Source organism: Suillus paluster, assembly GCF_016628075.1.
Source record: "Suillus paluster strain FC165 chromosome Unknown EDB91scaffold_101, whole genome shotgun sequence".
Taxonomy (NCBI): Eukaryota; Fungi; Basidiomycota; class Agaricomycetes; order Boletales; family Suillaceae; genus Suillus; species Suillus paluster.
In genome coordinates this window covers 120,833-137,898 of record NW_024537661.1, presented here as the reverse complement: position 1 = coordinate 137,898, position 17,066 = coordinate 120,833, and the positions used below count along the sequence as shown (strand labels likewise).

The following is a 17,066-nucleotide window of genomic DNA, read 5'->3' as shown; positions in this document are numbered from 1 at the left end:
TGGACTATGGCCCTACATTAGTGGAGATGAGAAGGAGCCCTCGCCCCCTGCTCAACTCTCCGACCCAGATCAGAACATCCTTTGAAAGGAGAAGCATGACGAGCGTGTGAGGCTATACAAGCAGCATCAGTTGCTTGCCCTCAGTGCATTATCTACAGCCATAGATGCCCAGGATTTCGTATACCTATGCAACACGGAGGACCTGAATGACGGCTGGGAAGCCCTGGCCGGGAAATACCTGCCTCAAAAGGCTATCCGGTTCAACCAGTACCTTGACTGACTCTTCACCATCCCAAAGGCACACGATAGCAACTTGATTGCTGAGATGCTCCAGAGTCTCGTTGTACTGAGATCTGACCTCACAGCCCTGTCAATCAGCCCTCTGATGGCTGCAGCAGCAATCACAGCCGGTGCCCCAGCCACTCCAGCCCCAAGTGAATACAAAGTTCCTGATGCTATATTCATCCACATCCTGCTCCACGCACTCCCTGATTACTATGATCCATTCTGCCAAACCCTTATCAACAGTAGCACGTCCCTCGACTTCAATGACATTGTAAACCGCTTGAAAACCCAGGAGCTCCACCACGCCAGTAATGGTGGCAATGCTGAACATACTGCAATGTTCTCTGGGCATTGAGGTACTGCAAGTGGTCCTTCTAAAGGGAACCGTGTCCCCCCCAAGGGTTTTGACGAATCAAAGGGAGATGGGTGGATACTTGGATGGCGTCCAAAGTGTGGACACTGTGCCAAAGCTGGACACATTTGGCTGCAATGCCGTGCCCGCCTCTCAAAGGACGAAAAGAACTCAAAGTCAGACACGCCTCTTTCTCCCCCTGCTGCTATCGCCACTAAAATGGAAGTCTCTATGGCAGACCAACCTGATGATGCGAACGCTGTATCGCATCCCCCATTTATCCTCACCTTAAAAGAGCACTCTGCCAAAATCTCATCCTCCCTTACTGTGCCTGTGGGCTCCTTTCATGTAGACTCTGCGTCGACGGCCCATATGGAGCCTGATATATCATGTTTTGCCCACTATACAAAGCTCCATGAGCCAATCTGTGTGAAACTTGCAGATAACCATGTGGTCCTGGCCCCTGGCTGGGGAACTGTGAAACTTGTCCTGCAGTACGAGGCATCCCTAACAGAATGAGTCTTTGACTTCCTTCATGTCCCTGACTTGCGGTGCACCCTCATTTCTGTGTCGTGTCTTGCATCTAAACACATCTCCTTTGTATCTTCGTCAAAAGGGGGCATGCTTTATGCTGATGATGGCTAGGGTCCGCTGCTTGCTCACGTCCACCCCCGAAATGGTCTGTACCTGCTCAATGCGACATATGCCACCATGAATGCTGCCACATCTGCAATGCTTGTGTGGTCATCACCCGCTGCCATGTCCCTGCATACCTGGCATCGGAGATTAGGTCACACTGGTTTCTCGACCGTGCTGAAGGCCAGTGAACATGTTGAGGGACTCTCTATCGACCCTGCATCACTGCTTGATGTTGGTGATGGTGCTGATTCAATTCATTGTGTGTCCTGCATCATGGGCAAGCACAAACGGTCACCCTTTCCTCTTGCTGTACGATGTGCCTCTGCCCTTGCTGAACTTATACACTCTGATGTCTGGGGACCTGTGAACATTACCTCATCCACTGGTGACTCATACTTTGTTGTGTTCATGGACGGCTACACACGCTACTCGCTAGTCTACCTCATGCGGGCCAAGTCCAAAGTCTTCGGATGCTTCCAGGAGTTTGTCCCGTGGGTGGAGATGCAATCTGGCGGCCGCATCAAGCGCCTTCATAGCGACAATGGTGGGGAATATGTGTCGAAGGAGTTCCTTCAGTATTTGATGGTGCGTGGTATTGAGCATGAGGTTACCATGCCCTACACCCCCCAGCAGAATGGTGTCGCTGAGTGTGGTCATTAGACTGTTGTTACCCATGCACTCAGCTGCCACCACCAGAGTGGATTTCCACGTTCCTTCTGGGGTTGGGCGATCCTGAACTCAGTGCACGTCCAGAATGTCCTTCCCTCATCAGCCCTCAGTGGTCGCACTCCATTTGAGGCCTTCTATGGCTGCAAACCCGACATCAGCTACCTGCGCCCTTTTGGGTGCCTTGCCTACTCCCACATCCCTGATGATACTTGTCAGAAGTATGAGTTCGTTTCCCGCCGTTGCTTCTTGCTGGGTCATGTACATAATGCTGGCTATATCCTCTGGGACCCATCTGCCAAGTGCACGATTCGATCTCGTCATGTGCACTTTGATGAACACATGTTCTATGGTGACCCTACCTCATCCCCCCTCCGCCTACTCATGGAGGATGATGCTGACCCCATGCCCGCTGTCAGTTTTCCAGTGGGAGGTGCTCCCCCACCTGGTGAGCCACCATCTGTGACCCCTGCTGTCCCGGTTGTGCCACAGGTGTCAGTGGGAGGATGTGATGATAACCCACCAGATCGCAATGATAGCCTCCCAGATGCACCAGCTCCAGCTCCAGACAACCTCCCAGATGCACCAGCACCTCCACCTGATGTACCAGCTCCACACCGAAGTGCACACCCATGTCAGCAGACCCAATTTGGCCACACCACCTCGAGTGGACTCAGTGCTACAGCCATACCTGCTAAGTGTGTCCCTGTAGCCGAGCATTGGACTCATGTCCCAGTACATCCAGAACAGGTACCAGACCCCACACTGCCCAATGAATCCGCCATGCACACCTCGACAGACGACGCACCTGCCACTCCTACACCACCGAAACCCATCATACCAGACTCAATCAACAAGGCACAATCCCTACCTAAATGGCCACTATGGTCGGATGCCTGCAAATCTGAGTTACAGTCCATGCGAGACTTAAAGACTCACTGTCTGATGCCACTTCCAGAAGGAAGAAAGGCAATTGGGTCCAGATGGGTATTCTCACTGAAGACAGATGAGGATGGCAACATAACTCAGCACAAGGCTCAATTCATTGCACAGGGGTATACTCAAGTTGAGGGGATCAACTACACGGAGACTTTTGCAGCTGTTGCTAAGTATGACACTGTTCAAATTCTCCTTATGCTCACAGCGAAATTCAACCTTGAGTTAGATCAGATGGATGTACATACAGCATTTCTTAATGCTGAGCTTAAGGAGGACATATACCTCAAGCAACCTGCTGGATTCAAGGATCCAGAACATCCGGACTGGGTATGGAAGTTGGAGAAAGCATTATATGGGCTGAAGCAGGCCAGCTACGAGTGGAATCCAACGCTAGACGAGTACCTGCAGAAGGAAGGTTTCAAATTTGTCCGAAGCGAAGCTGATCACAGCCTATATGTCCTCCATGAAGGGGACAAGGTCATTTGGCTTGTTGTATACGTCGACGACATGCTCGCTGCATCAAACTCTCGCGACTACCTGGACAACTTCAAGAAATGGCTCAAGCAACGCTTTGACTTGGCAGACCTCGGCCCTGCTAGACACTTCCTCGGCATGCACATCACGCATGATCGCAAGAAATGCCTCCTCTCAATCAGCCAAAAGACTTACCTGGAGAAAATCCTAGAAAATGCTGGAATGTCTCAGTGCAATCCGGTCAGTACCCCCATGACTCCTGGGATTACACTCCAGAAGGCCACTCGCGCTCCTACTGAAGATGAAGCAACCACCATTGCATCCATCCCCTACCGTCACACAATCGGCAAACTCAACTATGCGATGAGGACTACTTGTCCTGATATTGCGTTCGCCGTCTCATGTCTCTCTCGCTACATGGAGAACCCTAGCATCGATCATCACCATCAACTCAAACACCTGCTCAGATACATTCGTGGCACGACAGACCTAATGCTCGTCTTCGGCTTAACCAATGATGGTCTCATTGGTCACTCTGACTCCGACTACACTGCAGACTGTGATGACAGCAAATCAACCAGTGCCTACGTATATCAACTGTTCGGTGGTCCCATTAGCTGGAAGGCCCAAAAGCAGTCTGTTGTTGCAACGTCGACGACGGAAGCGGAGTACATTGGGCTTTCGAATGCCTCGCAGGAAACGCTATACCTCATCCAATTACTCCATGATTTTCACATTGACCCTGACCTATATGATCCTCCTCTCCTCTATGGTGATAACCAGGCCAGCCTTGCACTTTCCAAGAACCTGAAGTTCCACGAAAAGGCGAAACACATTCACGTCCATTACCACCTCATCCGTGGTCTTGTCGACACCAAGAAAATCAAGCTTGAGTATAAGTCAACGTCGGAGATGCTCGCTGATAGCCTGACGAAGGCCTTACCACGTCCAGCTGTGATGCGTCATCGAGAGGAGATGGGTCTTTGCCGTCAGATTACACCAGATGGTCTGACGAGTGGGAGTGTCAAGAGCAGCCGATAGCGTCTGTCTGACCACCCGGTCATGACGACAAGTGACATATATATCAGAGACATTTTACAGTACCTGGCTCCATTTCTCCAGTTCCCTTTTACTACTTAAGACGACAGATGCCCATCAGCACACCTCAGTCTCTCTACCCGTGACTGAGGTGTGTATTATCTGTTCTAGTTCTTATATCACTATACTCATTACTTAACATTGTACAGGCTCGTATTCTAGGTTCATAGTACTACAGGAATTCAGTCTCTCTACCCGTGACTGAGGCTTGTATCTAGCTCTCACCTTTCACACTCCCTCTACCATCTCCGCTTTTCCAACCCACTCGGTTCCTCCAGTTTCTCCAGTATCAGTCTGTCCAACTGCCTCACTGGTCCACCACTAGACTAGGAACCACTCAACTGGTCCTATCTCCTTTTAGTATCATAGCTTCTCCTTTAGGATCCCCGGTAATCCTCATAACCAAGTGATTATTGATCCGTTGCGCACATACTGTTCTCTGAGCCCCTTTCTCATATGTCTCTGTCATCTTCTAGTAATTCTGTACACTCAGCACATAGCCTTCTGCTATGCTATGCTACTTACTTAGAGTATATAAACATATGTACATCTGTCTGTAGATCTTTAGTCTGAATATTACCTTTTCTAAGCCCTGCTCTCTTGTCCCTGTTCTTGGGTAAACCCCTTGACAACTCCTGTTTCCCGGCCTAGGGGATTGACTCCCTAGGTCAGCTGCCTTCTCCATTTGTCCAACTTCCCATGCCTCCGCCGCCCTTCCCGTGCGTCGGACTTGTGGCTACAACTCTTGTACCTCTGTCCTCCACATTTCCATTCTGCTTCAGACTTCACCCAAGCAGTCTCCTCCGCTCCACTCCTACTGTTAGCTCCGACTGCAGTAGTCCTCCAACTCTCCCCTGTAGGGCGGACCAATCTCCGCCCAATGTTCCTGCGCTTATCTAGTAGTCCATTGGTCCTCCTTCAGAGGACCTCCACTCTGACATCCTGTCGGAGCTCATAGAACTCGAGTTGGACTACAATCCGAAATGAGGGGCACATACTCGGGTAAGGGGCGCAGCATATGAGCTGAAGCCAAGCCCCTCAAACTCTGTCTTACCCCTGAGCATGGTCTTAACAGCCACTTATGACTGACAGTTTTCCCTGCAGTATTCCACCTGACCAGCAGCATCTCATTTTTGCTGGCAAGCAGCTCAAGGATGGTCAGACACTCCGACTACAACATCCAGAAGGAGTCTATTACCCTTCACTTGGTCTTGCATCTCTGTGGAGGCATGCAGATCTTTGTCAAGACCCTCTTCAATATTCAACAATGTATGGAGAAGTAAGAGGTCCTTCTGCACATCTCATTCAACAAGTGAAGGCTACAGGTCATCCACGCTTAAACATCAGAGGAGTCCCCCACTTGGTTGGTCCATGAGGCAGCATATCTCATCCTTCATGTCAGAGGTAGCACACCATGATAAGGAAGGCAAAGATCCAGGATATAGGGTCCCTTTCCAGCACAGCTCAAGACAGACATTTCTGACTACAACATTCAGAAGGAGTCCACCCTCCACCGCATTTTCTGACTACAACATCCAGAAGGAGCCTACCCTTCACTTAGGTCTTGACATCTTTGTGGAGGCATGCAGATCTTTAGTCAAGACCCTCACAGGCAAGACAGTCTCATTGGAAGTGGAGTCTGCTTACTACACTACCCTCTGAATCACCTATCTTTTCCCCCCACTGCAGTCTGTCATCATGTGGCCTCCATTAATGTACCATCCACTTTCCCCAGCCATCTGAATCCAACAATGGCACCGTCTCATCCACATTACCCCCATGACCACCTCCACCCTTCTAATAATACAGCTGATGCTGTCCCCCATGACCTAATTTGTACCATAGGCTTGCAATCCAATAGCAAAATTTCACCACTCTAACCATGATTGTTATGCATCACAATGCCATGTTCTTGATGACAATGAGCTTGACAATGATGCTTGCAATAGTCATTTAAATGGGACGAAAATGGGAGGTTTGAATGATAAATTCCATTTAAACAAAAACTACAATTCAGTTGCAATTCAGTTGCAATCACCCTGAAATCATGACTCTATTATGGCAACCTATTTAAAGACATGCGCTGCATTTGGAAGTTGAAACTGGTTGCAAACCGTTGAAATGCAAATAAGGAATTTCCAACATACTACTGTAGTGGGGTTTTGCTACTGTGCTTCAGCTTGCTACATAGAACTATATAGTTCAAAATGTCCCACTGATGTTGGGGTCGTGATAAACCCCAATGGCTCAGTGTAGACCAAAAATGCATCCATAACACCCAGCAATCAGCACATATGATGGGAGGAGTTGTGGGCTTCTATGTTTGAGCTTACAACAGGACTACAAATCTGCATTGTAAGCACTTCAGTCATATTCTATGTTTGAGATTTCTCCTCTTCCAAGATCTCCATTGCTCGAGTGGCAGTAAAATTTGTTCAGAAGCAAACACATTGATCAACTCAGCAACAAACTGACATGTCATCCCATCGACCATACTGCACTGATGTGAAAGCAGAAACACGATTCACTGCCACACTAGGTGTAGCAAAAAAAAGAGGACCTATCGTGCTGGTGAGTTATGTGGTTAAATACAGGACACAAACTACTCATACTCACACATTTCTCATAGGGATAGGGGATAGGGGCAGACCTTGCACTCTCTGGTATGCTTGCAAAACTGTCAGACATCTCAGAATCGAGGTGTGACTCAAACACAATGAAAAAAGACCTAGATACTGAAAGAATAGACCAGCACAATGTTAGGAAGAAAGAAGGTTGTATGACTCTCAAAGAACAAGTAGTAACTAGCAAGCAAGCGAGAACAAACATCATATCCCGTGACCGAAACACAAAAGTTCATGACATTACCCCTCCGTAAGGGCTGCGTCCTGCAGCCATGGCTGGTCATCCAATGCATCATAAAATCTTTCTCTTCTCTCATCCTTTCCGATATGTTCGTTCCGCTCAAAAATACCATTTCTTCTTGACAATGATTCCAACAATCTTTTTGGGATGTATACAAGCAGCCGCCGGTAGGATTTATTACTTGACATGGGGTTGATGGGATTGGCACCAAAGGAGGATGCTTTAAGATTGCTCTAAGACGAGAAGCGCGAGCCAAGATGCATTTTCGGAATGTACTGATTATGATGTGGAAAAACAACGAGTCAGGGATTGCCTCCAAGATCAGTAGCGTAAGCACTAGTATCTTGCAGGTGTGCACGGGCGGTAAATGAGTTCATACCTTACTTAAGGGGCCAAGAGAGCACCATCTGTCCTCTTTACTCAGTAGGAAATGTAGGAAGTATAGGTGAGCTGACTGCATACAAATAGGATCTACCACGCCGGTGAGTCGTGTGGTTAAATCTGGGACGCAAACTACTGATAGTCTCATACTCACGCATTCACGAAAATTAACGGGGCAGGGTGCGCAGTCGCTGTTACGTAGGCAAAAGACAGGACAGCTGAGATCACTGGCAGATATTGCTGTTGTCAAAGCAGCAGCAACGGCGAGGATCAAGAAGAAACGCGTTTGTCAGGATGTGATATTGGATCAAATAAGTCTGAAGGGAACAGTAGGAAGACGGCTTGCTTTAATGTGCTGAATATTGAAATCTGAATCTGCAATGCCAGCAGATCGCCAACAGACCTCAAAGTTGACTCGCTCTTAAGCTAGTATTTCTATTGCTGTAGGACACGATGGTAATGTCCTCGCGAACGTTAGTACTCGACAAGTATGATAGAGCGAAAGCATACCTAAGTATTGTTCGCACCTACACGAAGCTCATTGACGTGGCACGCGGTCGTGACGCGGCATGTATGGGGCTTGAAGCAGCCTGGGTAGGGCTTGACGTGGTACCATGTGGCTTGACGCAGCATGGGTGGAGCTCGACATACATGTATTGAGGGTGCATGTGGCTTGACAAGGTAGGGCCCGGGGATGAGGCTTGGTAGACTGACACAGGCCGAACAACACTTCATCTGAAAGCTAACATTAGACCACCATCCGTCGTCGCCCGAGACGGCACAGGAGGCATAAGTACTTATACAACTCATACTCACGCATTTCTCACGCCAGGAGTAGTGATGGAAAAGTTCGGTCCAACGTTCAACGACCCAGGAGAACCGAACCGAGGGTTCGATTCTCCGTTCAGTGATCCTTGAGCCGCGTTGAACGCGTCTGACACACGCCAGTCCCTAGTACTACTACGTAGTCGTGTGAGCTCAATGGGATGTATATACAAAGTTGCTAATTTATACACGTGACTGTATGTTGTTTGGCAAGACCCTCTAAACCAAACAATATGATTCAATAAGTCGCAACGTCACGGTTGCCGCAACGGAAGCATCTTGAACGTCGGGAATGATGCTACTGCAGTGGTGCACGCTCCGCCCTGCAGGCCCGTCCAAGCTATCCGCTATCAGGTTCTCGTCACCTAGCCGAGTGCACTCGATCAAGATATTTCCCACAGACGTGCAGCCCTTTGGTCAGTGTTCAGACATCATTGCGTGAGTGCAACTGTTCCTGATCATGCCGCGTAACATAGAAATAACCATATAATAAGCCGCACAGAACCAGAGGCGTTCTTTCTTGATGTCTATTTCAATGCCCACCCCGTGGGCTCACAAGTGGACGCGAAGCAAAAGCTCAAGGCACCTAATGCACTCATGCCAACCGTCATTCCATATGCAGGTGGTATAGTGGAATATGCAGTGAACATGGGATCCCAGGTACGATTGTATGTAATGTACACATTGTCTTTTCCAACTAAGTTCTCAGTTTGCGACTCGTTTAATGATTGTACGTGGGGACTTTGAAACAGTGTCGATGGCCATATACGGCGATGTCGTTTCAGATACTTCACCCAAGCCAACTATCTACTCACCCCTCTCCCTACCCACCCATTCCTCCGTTCCCCTTGTGCCCGCCCTAGACGCTGCAAAGAGTAACGACCCAACTGCGCTTGCGAGGAATCTCCTGGCACTCATTCCCAACGCACCCTCCCTTGCCCTCGTCATTCGCCTTATGTTCTGCCTCAAGCAACCCAATGATGACTGGGAGCTCCCAGAATTCCCACATCTTTACTCCGACCTGAATGAGGAAGACATGGACATCGATTTAGATACCGCGTACCGATCCTTGAGTCGCTCCGTCCCGGATGACATTTCTTCGGAGCAATTGCAGCGCTTTGCAAAGAAGGTCTCCGAGGCTGTCGGTCCTAGGGTACGTCTTCTAAGTCAAAGCCTATTTAAACCCATCAACTCGTTTCACAGGACGATGCACAATCGTATCTCATTGCGGGCATTCTGTCTCGCTCTGCTTCGCAGACTCCCGAATTTGCACAAGCATTGATGGTAGGTCAATTATTAGGTGCACAACACTTGTTTTCATACCCTCGCAGCAAGCGCTCGAACTGGAGGCGATCTTTGATGCATCGACTTTCGATGAGGACGCTCTATTCACACTTCTGGACGCTTCCACAAATCCCGATATATCACGGTTGTTGAAGGCACCGTGGTTTCTTAACGTCCTACGAGCTGTCCTTGCGCTGCCGACAGTTACCCCCGAGATGAAGAGAGCTTGTCGACGGTTAGGTGATCGAGTAGGATCATGGGCAGTCTTTGAACAAGCGCTTTCTGGGGTTCCAGATGCAGACTACACACGGGCGGCACTGTTTCTAAAGGACATCGGAAAGGAGGAGAAGAGTTTTGGCATATGGCTATCGTGTATCACCACTCACGAGGACCTTCTTGAGAAGATCAGAAATGCGCCGGAATACGAAGGCGTGTATCCGCTGGATTTGATGTCTGGCTTGAACCCCTCGGAGGAAATAACGCATTCGGAGTTTATGGCATTCGTTAGAGCATATGTTGGCGTTGCTTCGGTGCTAGCTGTGTATGCCTGGTCCGATAGCCTTCCGAATTTACACTGTCGCGAGCGCACTCTGGGCGTTTTGCGCTTGTGGCAAGAAATTCCTGGATATCGTGCCGTAAGTCTTACCTTCATCATTTTTGTCAACTTCTGATGAGTGTATCAGATTATTTCCCCTCTACTCCTGCTACCCCAGATGACCTTCCGCCTGGAATGCATGACAATCGGGAATGAGCCGCCTACAACTGCGGGAATCAACGCCGAGTCCCTCCTTTTCGCGCTCGCAGCCAATCCGCAAAGTTTCCTCAACTCTGATTTTGTACGCTGTGTGCGGGGCTGGGAACCATGGAGCCTGACATGGATCAATGAGCGGGAACGAGCAGACATAGAACGCGCCGCCAAACTCGCAGACGAAGGCGTTGGCGGGGCTGTAGAGGAGCTCGTCGGGTTCGCCAAAGAAGGTCTCGACGCAATCTTGGATCAAGGCAGGACACGGACTCTCAGGGTTGCCGTAGCTGCCATCATGCACGTGCTGGAGGACAACACCGAAAGCGGAACCAAATGTGGTGACTGGACGGTATTACAGGCTGTATGGGGTGAACATACGCACGGACTTCTCAATTACGCCATCGATGTGTTTACTCGTATCAGCGTGGAGGTAAAGCAAGGGTTCTCGTTGACGCCCTCCTCGTCAGCCTACGATTGGTCTCGAGCCGCTCTTACTCCTGACGAATGAGAGCCTCCACCTCATTGCGAGCTTACATGCGCTCTCCATTACAACAAGTCGTGCGGTGCGATTACTCGTGAGCGGCGTTCTGGACATGTACAGCTGTGCTGATGCCGCATCCCGTGAATTCGTCGCGAGCAGCGCTATACGCGACGCTGCACTCCTCGTCAAGCATGCGTGTGCCAATGTGCTGCCTGTGTTTTCAAGGGGCTCGCAGGATCCGCGCAAGTGCGGCCCGTCTGTAGTCCTCCGCGCCCTCTTTGAACAGGGTCTCAACTTTGATAATGTGGATCCTGCGAGGAGAGTTTTGAGTGCTTTTGATCTGGTCATGAGGGTTCTGTCGGATGATTTACCCGTAGGACTGGATGGCCGCTGTGATTCCACACACTCTAAACCCCCTCACCCTCTTCTTCCGGCATCTCGACCCCTTGCACAAAGTACAGCTGGTTCGGCAGCTTGTCAGTCTCGATCAGGGTGTGTTAGGCCTGGGCGACTTTCTCGTCCAAGGGGAAGTGAAGAGACTTGCCGGTCTTCTGCGGGTGATGGCCGAGAGAGGGGTTGTCACGCAGTGGGAAGTGGGTGCAGGGCTCGAGTTTCTGGCAGGGTTGATGGAAGGCCAAGACGGCGACTGGTGTACAGCCGCATTGCGCGAATCGGAGTGGGGAACCATCATGTCTGGCTTACTCGATGCCAGCCTTTACTCCAAACATCTCGGAACGATTGCCGGGAGGTTAGCTGAGAACCCAGATTCCCTAGGGATTGAGGTTAGGCTTTCTGTCGTCGCTGCCCTCCTACGTGGAGTACAGCTACAAGAACCAAGCGTATGCAATATGAACGCGTTCGGCTTGATCTCCGCTGTCCTAGAGACTACCGATGAGAAAGATAGGGATCCCGAACGGCTGTTATGGGAAGTGGGACACGCACTCGCTGCAGTCGTAGAATCCAGCAGCAGCAACAGCAACAGCCTCTCCTCTCTCGACTCCGAAAGCGTCGTCAACACCCTCCTGCTCCTCGATTCCCCATCTCAATCCGATCTCCACGGGCTAACGGCAGACCAATGGGGAAAACTCTGCTCTCACTTAGAAACGAGCTTACCCCCTAACATGCTCGCTATGCTCCCTATCATCAAAGGATTCCATCCCTATCCCTCGTCTTCCCCACCACCCACGATATCACTCCTCCCATCGACTGTGGGACTCCTCCCGCTTTGCGATTTGATCTCCCTCCTCCAACCTCCTGCGCCTATACCCTCTACCCCACCACCAAAGCGTAAATCGCCTAGTCAGGATGTCTTGGGACTCGTCGCTATTTCCCCGCCGACCGCGGTTTTGCGCTCGCCTGCTGTTACGGGTCTCACCAAGACGTATACCCGGAATGATTTTCGGGAGTTGAGGCAGTTACCGAGTGCGAGGCAGAATACGAGTCGGTTACCCAGTATGCATGTCGATGTGGGTATTCATTTTTTGCTCTGTTTTGGTGTTTTGGAGCTGACAGCATGTAGGATTTCGTTCAAGTCGAAATGACATCTTCACCACTCCTTCAGCCCGTGGCGCCAACAGGAGACATGTTAAACCTCTCCCCGCCTTTCAACGTCGGGAAAGAGAATGGGTACATTTAGTTTAGAAATCATGTTTTTGTTTTTGTGTTTGAGTCGTATTGCTGCGTGCATGCGGTAGGTACATTGGAAGTTCTGGTTCTGGTTCTGGTTCTTGTAATGTGTAAGATATGTCTGTATACTACGATGCTACAAGCCTTGTCAATGCACTGCTATCTGCTATAATAAACCAATCGATCATGAAGAAACCCAGTATGTAGAGGAATCTGAATCTATCTAGTATGGATGTCGGCTTCGAAGGTCGTGAGAGTGTGGATGTGTTTCTGGGGGTGGTAGGGATTGTGCTGGTGGGGAGCGGAAATATCGATCCATGTCTGATTGGTCGAATTCTGATGGAGGTACAGGTGAGAACGGCAGGTTTGAGGATGGGTTTGGGGATGATGAGTGAGCTTGAGATTGGAGTTGAGCTTGAGACTCCGGCGGTTTCGACCTCCCAATCCTATATATCCGCTTCCGCTTCGCCTTCACAGGCGGCCGCTCATTCATCACCTGTGATGCGCTCAATGTCCTCGGAGGCACACTCCGCACCGTAAAATGCGCAAGACTGCGCGTATACGGCGATAGCGTATGATTCGAATGTGATAGCGTAGACAATTGTGAAATGGTATTATTCAGCGCGGGGCGGAGGATCACGGGGTCTGGGTCTACGTTGGTGGTGTGTGTTGGTGGGGAACTTGAGCTCCAGGAGTCAAAGTGGTTTATGTTGGACGAGGAGGTACTGAGGCGGCGGGCGTTGAGGGGTTTTAGGGGCGATATGGATGCGACGTAGATGGATGAGGGTGGGGTGTCGACGAGGCTGGTGCTTGATGAGAATTGGGTTTCGAGGCTGGAGGGGGTGATGGGGCGGGTTGGAAGGGATTGGGTGGTGTCGTATGTAGGCTCGGATAGGGTGCGCTGGCGAGGCTCGATGTACAGTGAAGGTGTGAGAGGGAAGTATGGGTTGAAACTAGAGTGGGGCCGATGGGAGAAGCGTCCTCCTATGGGGTGTGAGCGGACTGAAGTTGCGTCTGGCAAAGGCAAATGGGATGTTTCCGAGGGAGTCTGGATCATGGATTGTGAATGGTATACACGTGGACGGGTGATTGTGCCACCGCCTACTGCAGGCAGGGTCTCGTATTCCGTGACAGACTCTTCGACTATGGTTGGGGGTGGTGAATACTCGGGTACTGCATCTCCCCAGTCGACAACGTCGAATGAACCCTGCTCTTCTTCGCTTTCTAAGCTCTCGTCTTCTCCGGGCTCTTCTGCGAGATCTGCGAGGCCCATGTTGCGGGTGAAAAGGCGGCTGAAGGATGAGAAGACACTCTTTGTTGGGAGACCTTCGGGACGGAGGCCGTATGTTGGGTCAAATATTTCTGACTCGGGGATGGAGGAAGATGGGTCTGATGCTGACGGGCTCGTAGGTGGGGGAACGGGAGGTGTTCGGGAGATGGTACTTCTATGGGCTGAGCTTGATACAGATGCACCCGATATTGAGCGTGCGCGACCATAGGAAAGCGTGCCGAGGGATTGCTGACGGAGCATCTGTAGCCCGATGCCAGAAAACCCAGGTGACATGTAAGCTAGATCAGGCGCAGAAACAACATCGAAAGCTCTGCGCCGCGCTGTTGGTGTTCTCTTGTCGAGATATGGTGCCTCCACTTTAGCTTTTACCCACTGTTGACTGAGACGATGTATGATTCCTGGTAGATCTTCCCTGAACATCTGCCTGAGTTGCCCTTCAATCTCGCGCTGGATAAACTTTTGGATTACGGCTATAGAGTCGAATGTGCTGTTGATATCGACGTTCTGGAGGGGGTCTGTCTTGAATACGAGAGTGATGCCTTTTTGCTTTGAGACAACTAAGACGACATAGGAGTTGAGTTTGAAGTGAGAGAGGCGGAGGAGCATTGGGACGACGAGGGGGTCTTTAGCAGCGAGCATTCCACGAGAGCCTGTCATGATATGTATGTCGGGCTGTTTGTGATTCAAGGGATTCGCCTACGTGAAGAAAGTGTCAAGATAGCCGAAATAGGCGTATATAAGTAGCATACCTGCACTTTGGTCTTGAGCACGATATGTGCATCGCCTGCATATGTAAAGCGAAATATGCCTCGAAAGTGGTCCGTCGTCAAATCACCTATATCTCGAATTTCGAGTTCTGGGGGCTGTCGAGTGTGGTATGAGGAGATCGCTGCCATGAACATCCAACGACCCAAAACTTACCTGTGTTCCCATCTCAAGTTCAACGACCTCTATCTTGTCAGTTATGACTGGCGGTTTGTTACCCTTGTTGAGGGCGTTATTAAGCATCTGGATGGCATCGGTGTGGAACTGGTCGGAAAAGCGTGGCCATTCGAAAGTGAACGACATTCCCGTGCGTCAACTGCAGTGATTTTCCAGCCAGCTAGCATTCAAAAACTTTAGAGGCGGGTTCAAAGGTGCATTTTTTGGATGACTATAAGATGGCCCGTGGATGCACGTAAGGGAACGGCTCAGTTACGGAAGCAATTGCTAAACTCGGACCCGTTCTTTAAGAGACTCGTGAGCTCCTTGAAGCTTTCTCCGTCCGTCTCCTTAGTATTAGAAGGAACGACTATCTTCCTTCATTTATATAGGGCTGTCTAGGGGAGACTATCTCCTTAGCCAGACCTGTCGTTATTATGAGTCTCCAAAAGGACTTTCTTCTGCCACTGCCCTTGTTTCAATCGGTAGGACTCGTTTTTAGACATGTTACACCGCGAACGTTCAAATAATTACAGCTGTTTGCGCAGAGAATGGCAATGAAAAACACGAGACACTGCCAACCTTTGTACAACTGCTGTGGCGTCGGCGATTTTGTCTCTGGGCTTTCAAGTCAATCTGGCTAGTTAGTCCCCTTGATTATCTTGTGAATTCAACAATAGCAAACAACCGCTCCGCTATGAATGTGACGATTTGTGCTTCCCACTCCACTCTAGAAGGTAGTAGTCCATTGTCGATAAATTGAGACTGCTAGCTCCCGGAACCTGGGCCGAAACCCCGTAAGTATTTATCGCGACACATACTCAACTTGTTTGAGGCCAGCTGTTACTGCGTAACGACGTGTTTGGACGACGTGCGGAAGATTGAGGTTGCGGTATTAAACGATAGGAGAACGATGTTCGGCGATGAGTTAATCGAATGATCACATTTAGTAAGTTCCCCTATTCCGACATTATTCCTTGTTTCATCATGACAGCCCACTCGCCTGTTGAACTGTGGCTCATCGTCTTGTCTTTCACCAAAGCCCTCAAATTATCCTCGAATGACCTAGCTTCACCCTGTACGAGTCTATCACGGTCGACAACTCTGACATCTGCACAACGCTCGCAGAGCGTGCTCGTCTCGCCGAGAAAGTCAAATCTTTCATCTTTACATATCCGACGATCATGGACTGCTACGGTCCCGGAGTGTACCTCAAGAATCTCACATCTGCCCTCAGAAATATGCTGTCATAGCTCGCTACCCACACACCTCAGTCTCACGACCCGCGACTGACGTGTGTATATCTTATTTGTACTCGTTATGCACGTTACTTACTTACTATTGCCCTAGGCTCGTATCTATAGCTCTCACCTTTCACATCCAGATTATGTCGAGGAAATCACCCTGACGGGTTTTTCGCTACTCGGGTGAGCAATACTCATTCTTACTTATCGCAGGAATATTGACAACCGTATAGCACCTGTGGGAGAGACCAAGGCAGATTTTTAAGCGCTGGCGATATAATTTCCATCGCATGCTGAAATGCATCTCGAATTTGAAAAGGCTGACGTTCTGGTTGGATGGTAAGCGCGAAGACGGTTGCTAATGGGCTCGACTTCTCTTCGAACAGTTCTATGAAAAGCATTATTGGCACCTTTTGGAGTGTCGAGAATCGCACTGCGCAACGCGTGGCCGTGTTCTATAAGATTTTCTATGGCAAGATGGCCGGAGAGCGGTCCGTGAGGATATGCGCTTCTACCAGCGCATCGTGTGCGTCCTTTTACTTGTCACGGTGAGCTGATGACACGCTCTAGGTCTGTAATCATGCTGAGGCTAACACGTTGCCTGGCTTGTTGCGAGCTGGCATTAACCTTGCTTCGCAAGGTGATCTTTTGTTACAGGTTAAATTACTACTTCACAAGGTAGATCTTAGGTGGCAATCTGCTGTCATTGTAGATACCATCTGTTCGAAAAGGGATTTCAGGTGGATAGGTTCTTCTTACATCGTCATAAAGAACAATATTCAGCACATAAAAGCAAAGTGTATTCCTACTGTCCCTTCAGCCTATTTATCGGATCCCATATCACATCTTCACAAACGACTGCATGCGTTTCTCCTTTGTCATCGTTGTTGTTGCTGCTTTGACAGCATCAATATCTGCCAGTGATGCTGACAGTGAAAAATGTCCTGTCT

At 49.7% G+C, this 17,066-nt stretch overlaps 2 protein-coding genes across 2 annotated transcripts; one reads left to right on the top strand and one right to left on the bottom strand.

Moving 5' to 3' along the window:
- Positions 1–8,776: 8,776 nt before the first annotated feature.
- Positions 8,777–12,820, top strand: EDB91DRAFT_1165714 (uncharacterized protein). Its single transcript, XM_041319968.1, has 9 exons — positions 8,777–8,962; positions 9,019–9,184; positions 9,234–9,677; positions 9,728–9,808; positions 9,856–10,443; positions 10,492–10,983; positions 11,021–11,386; positions 11,412–12,500; positions 12,554–12,820. Exons 1-9 carry the CDS (start codon positions 8,817–8,819, stop codon positions 12,668–12,670), a joined length of 3,489 nt encoding a protein of 1,162 aa, XP_041171530.1. The 5' UTR covers positions 8,777–8,816; the 3' UTR covers positions 12,671–12,820.
- EDB91DRAFT_56106 (uncharacterized protein) lies at positions 12,554–15,145 on the bottom strand. The gene is made up of 3 exons (XM_041327713.1): positions 14,873–15,145; positions 14,701–14,814; positions 12,554–14,647 (listed from the first exon to the last, which is right to left on the bottom strand). Exons 1-3 carry the CDS (start codon positions 15,017–15,019, stop codon positions 12,884–12,886), a joined length of 2,025 nt encoding a protein of 674 aa, XP_041171529.1. The 5' UTR covers positions 15,020–15,145; the 3' UTR covers positions 12,554–12,883.
- Between the last annotated feature and the right edge of the window lie 1,921 nt (positions 15,146–17,066).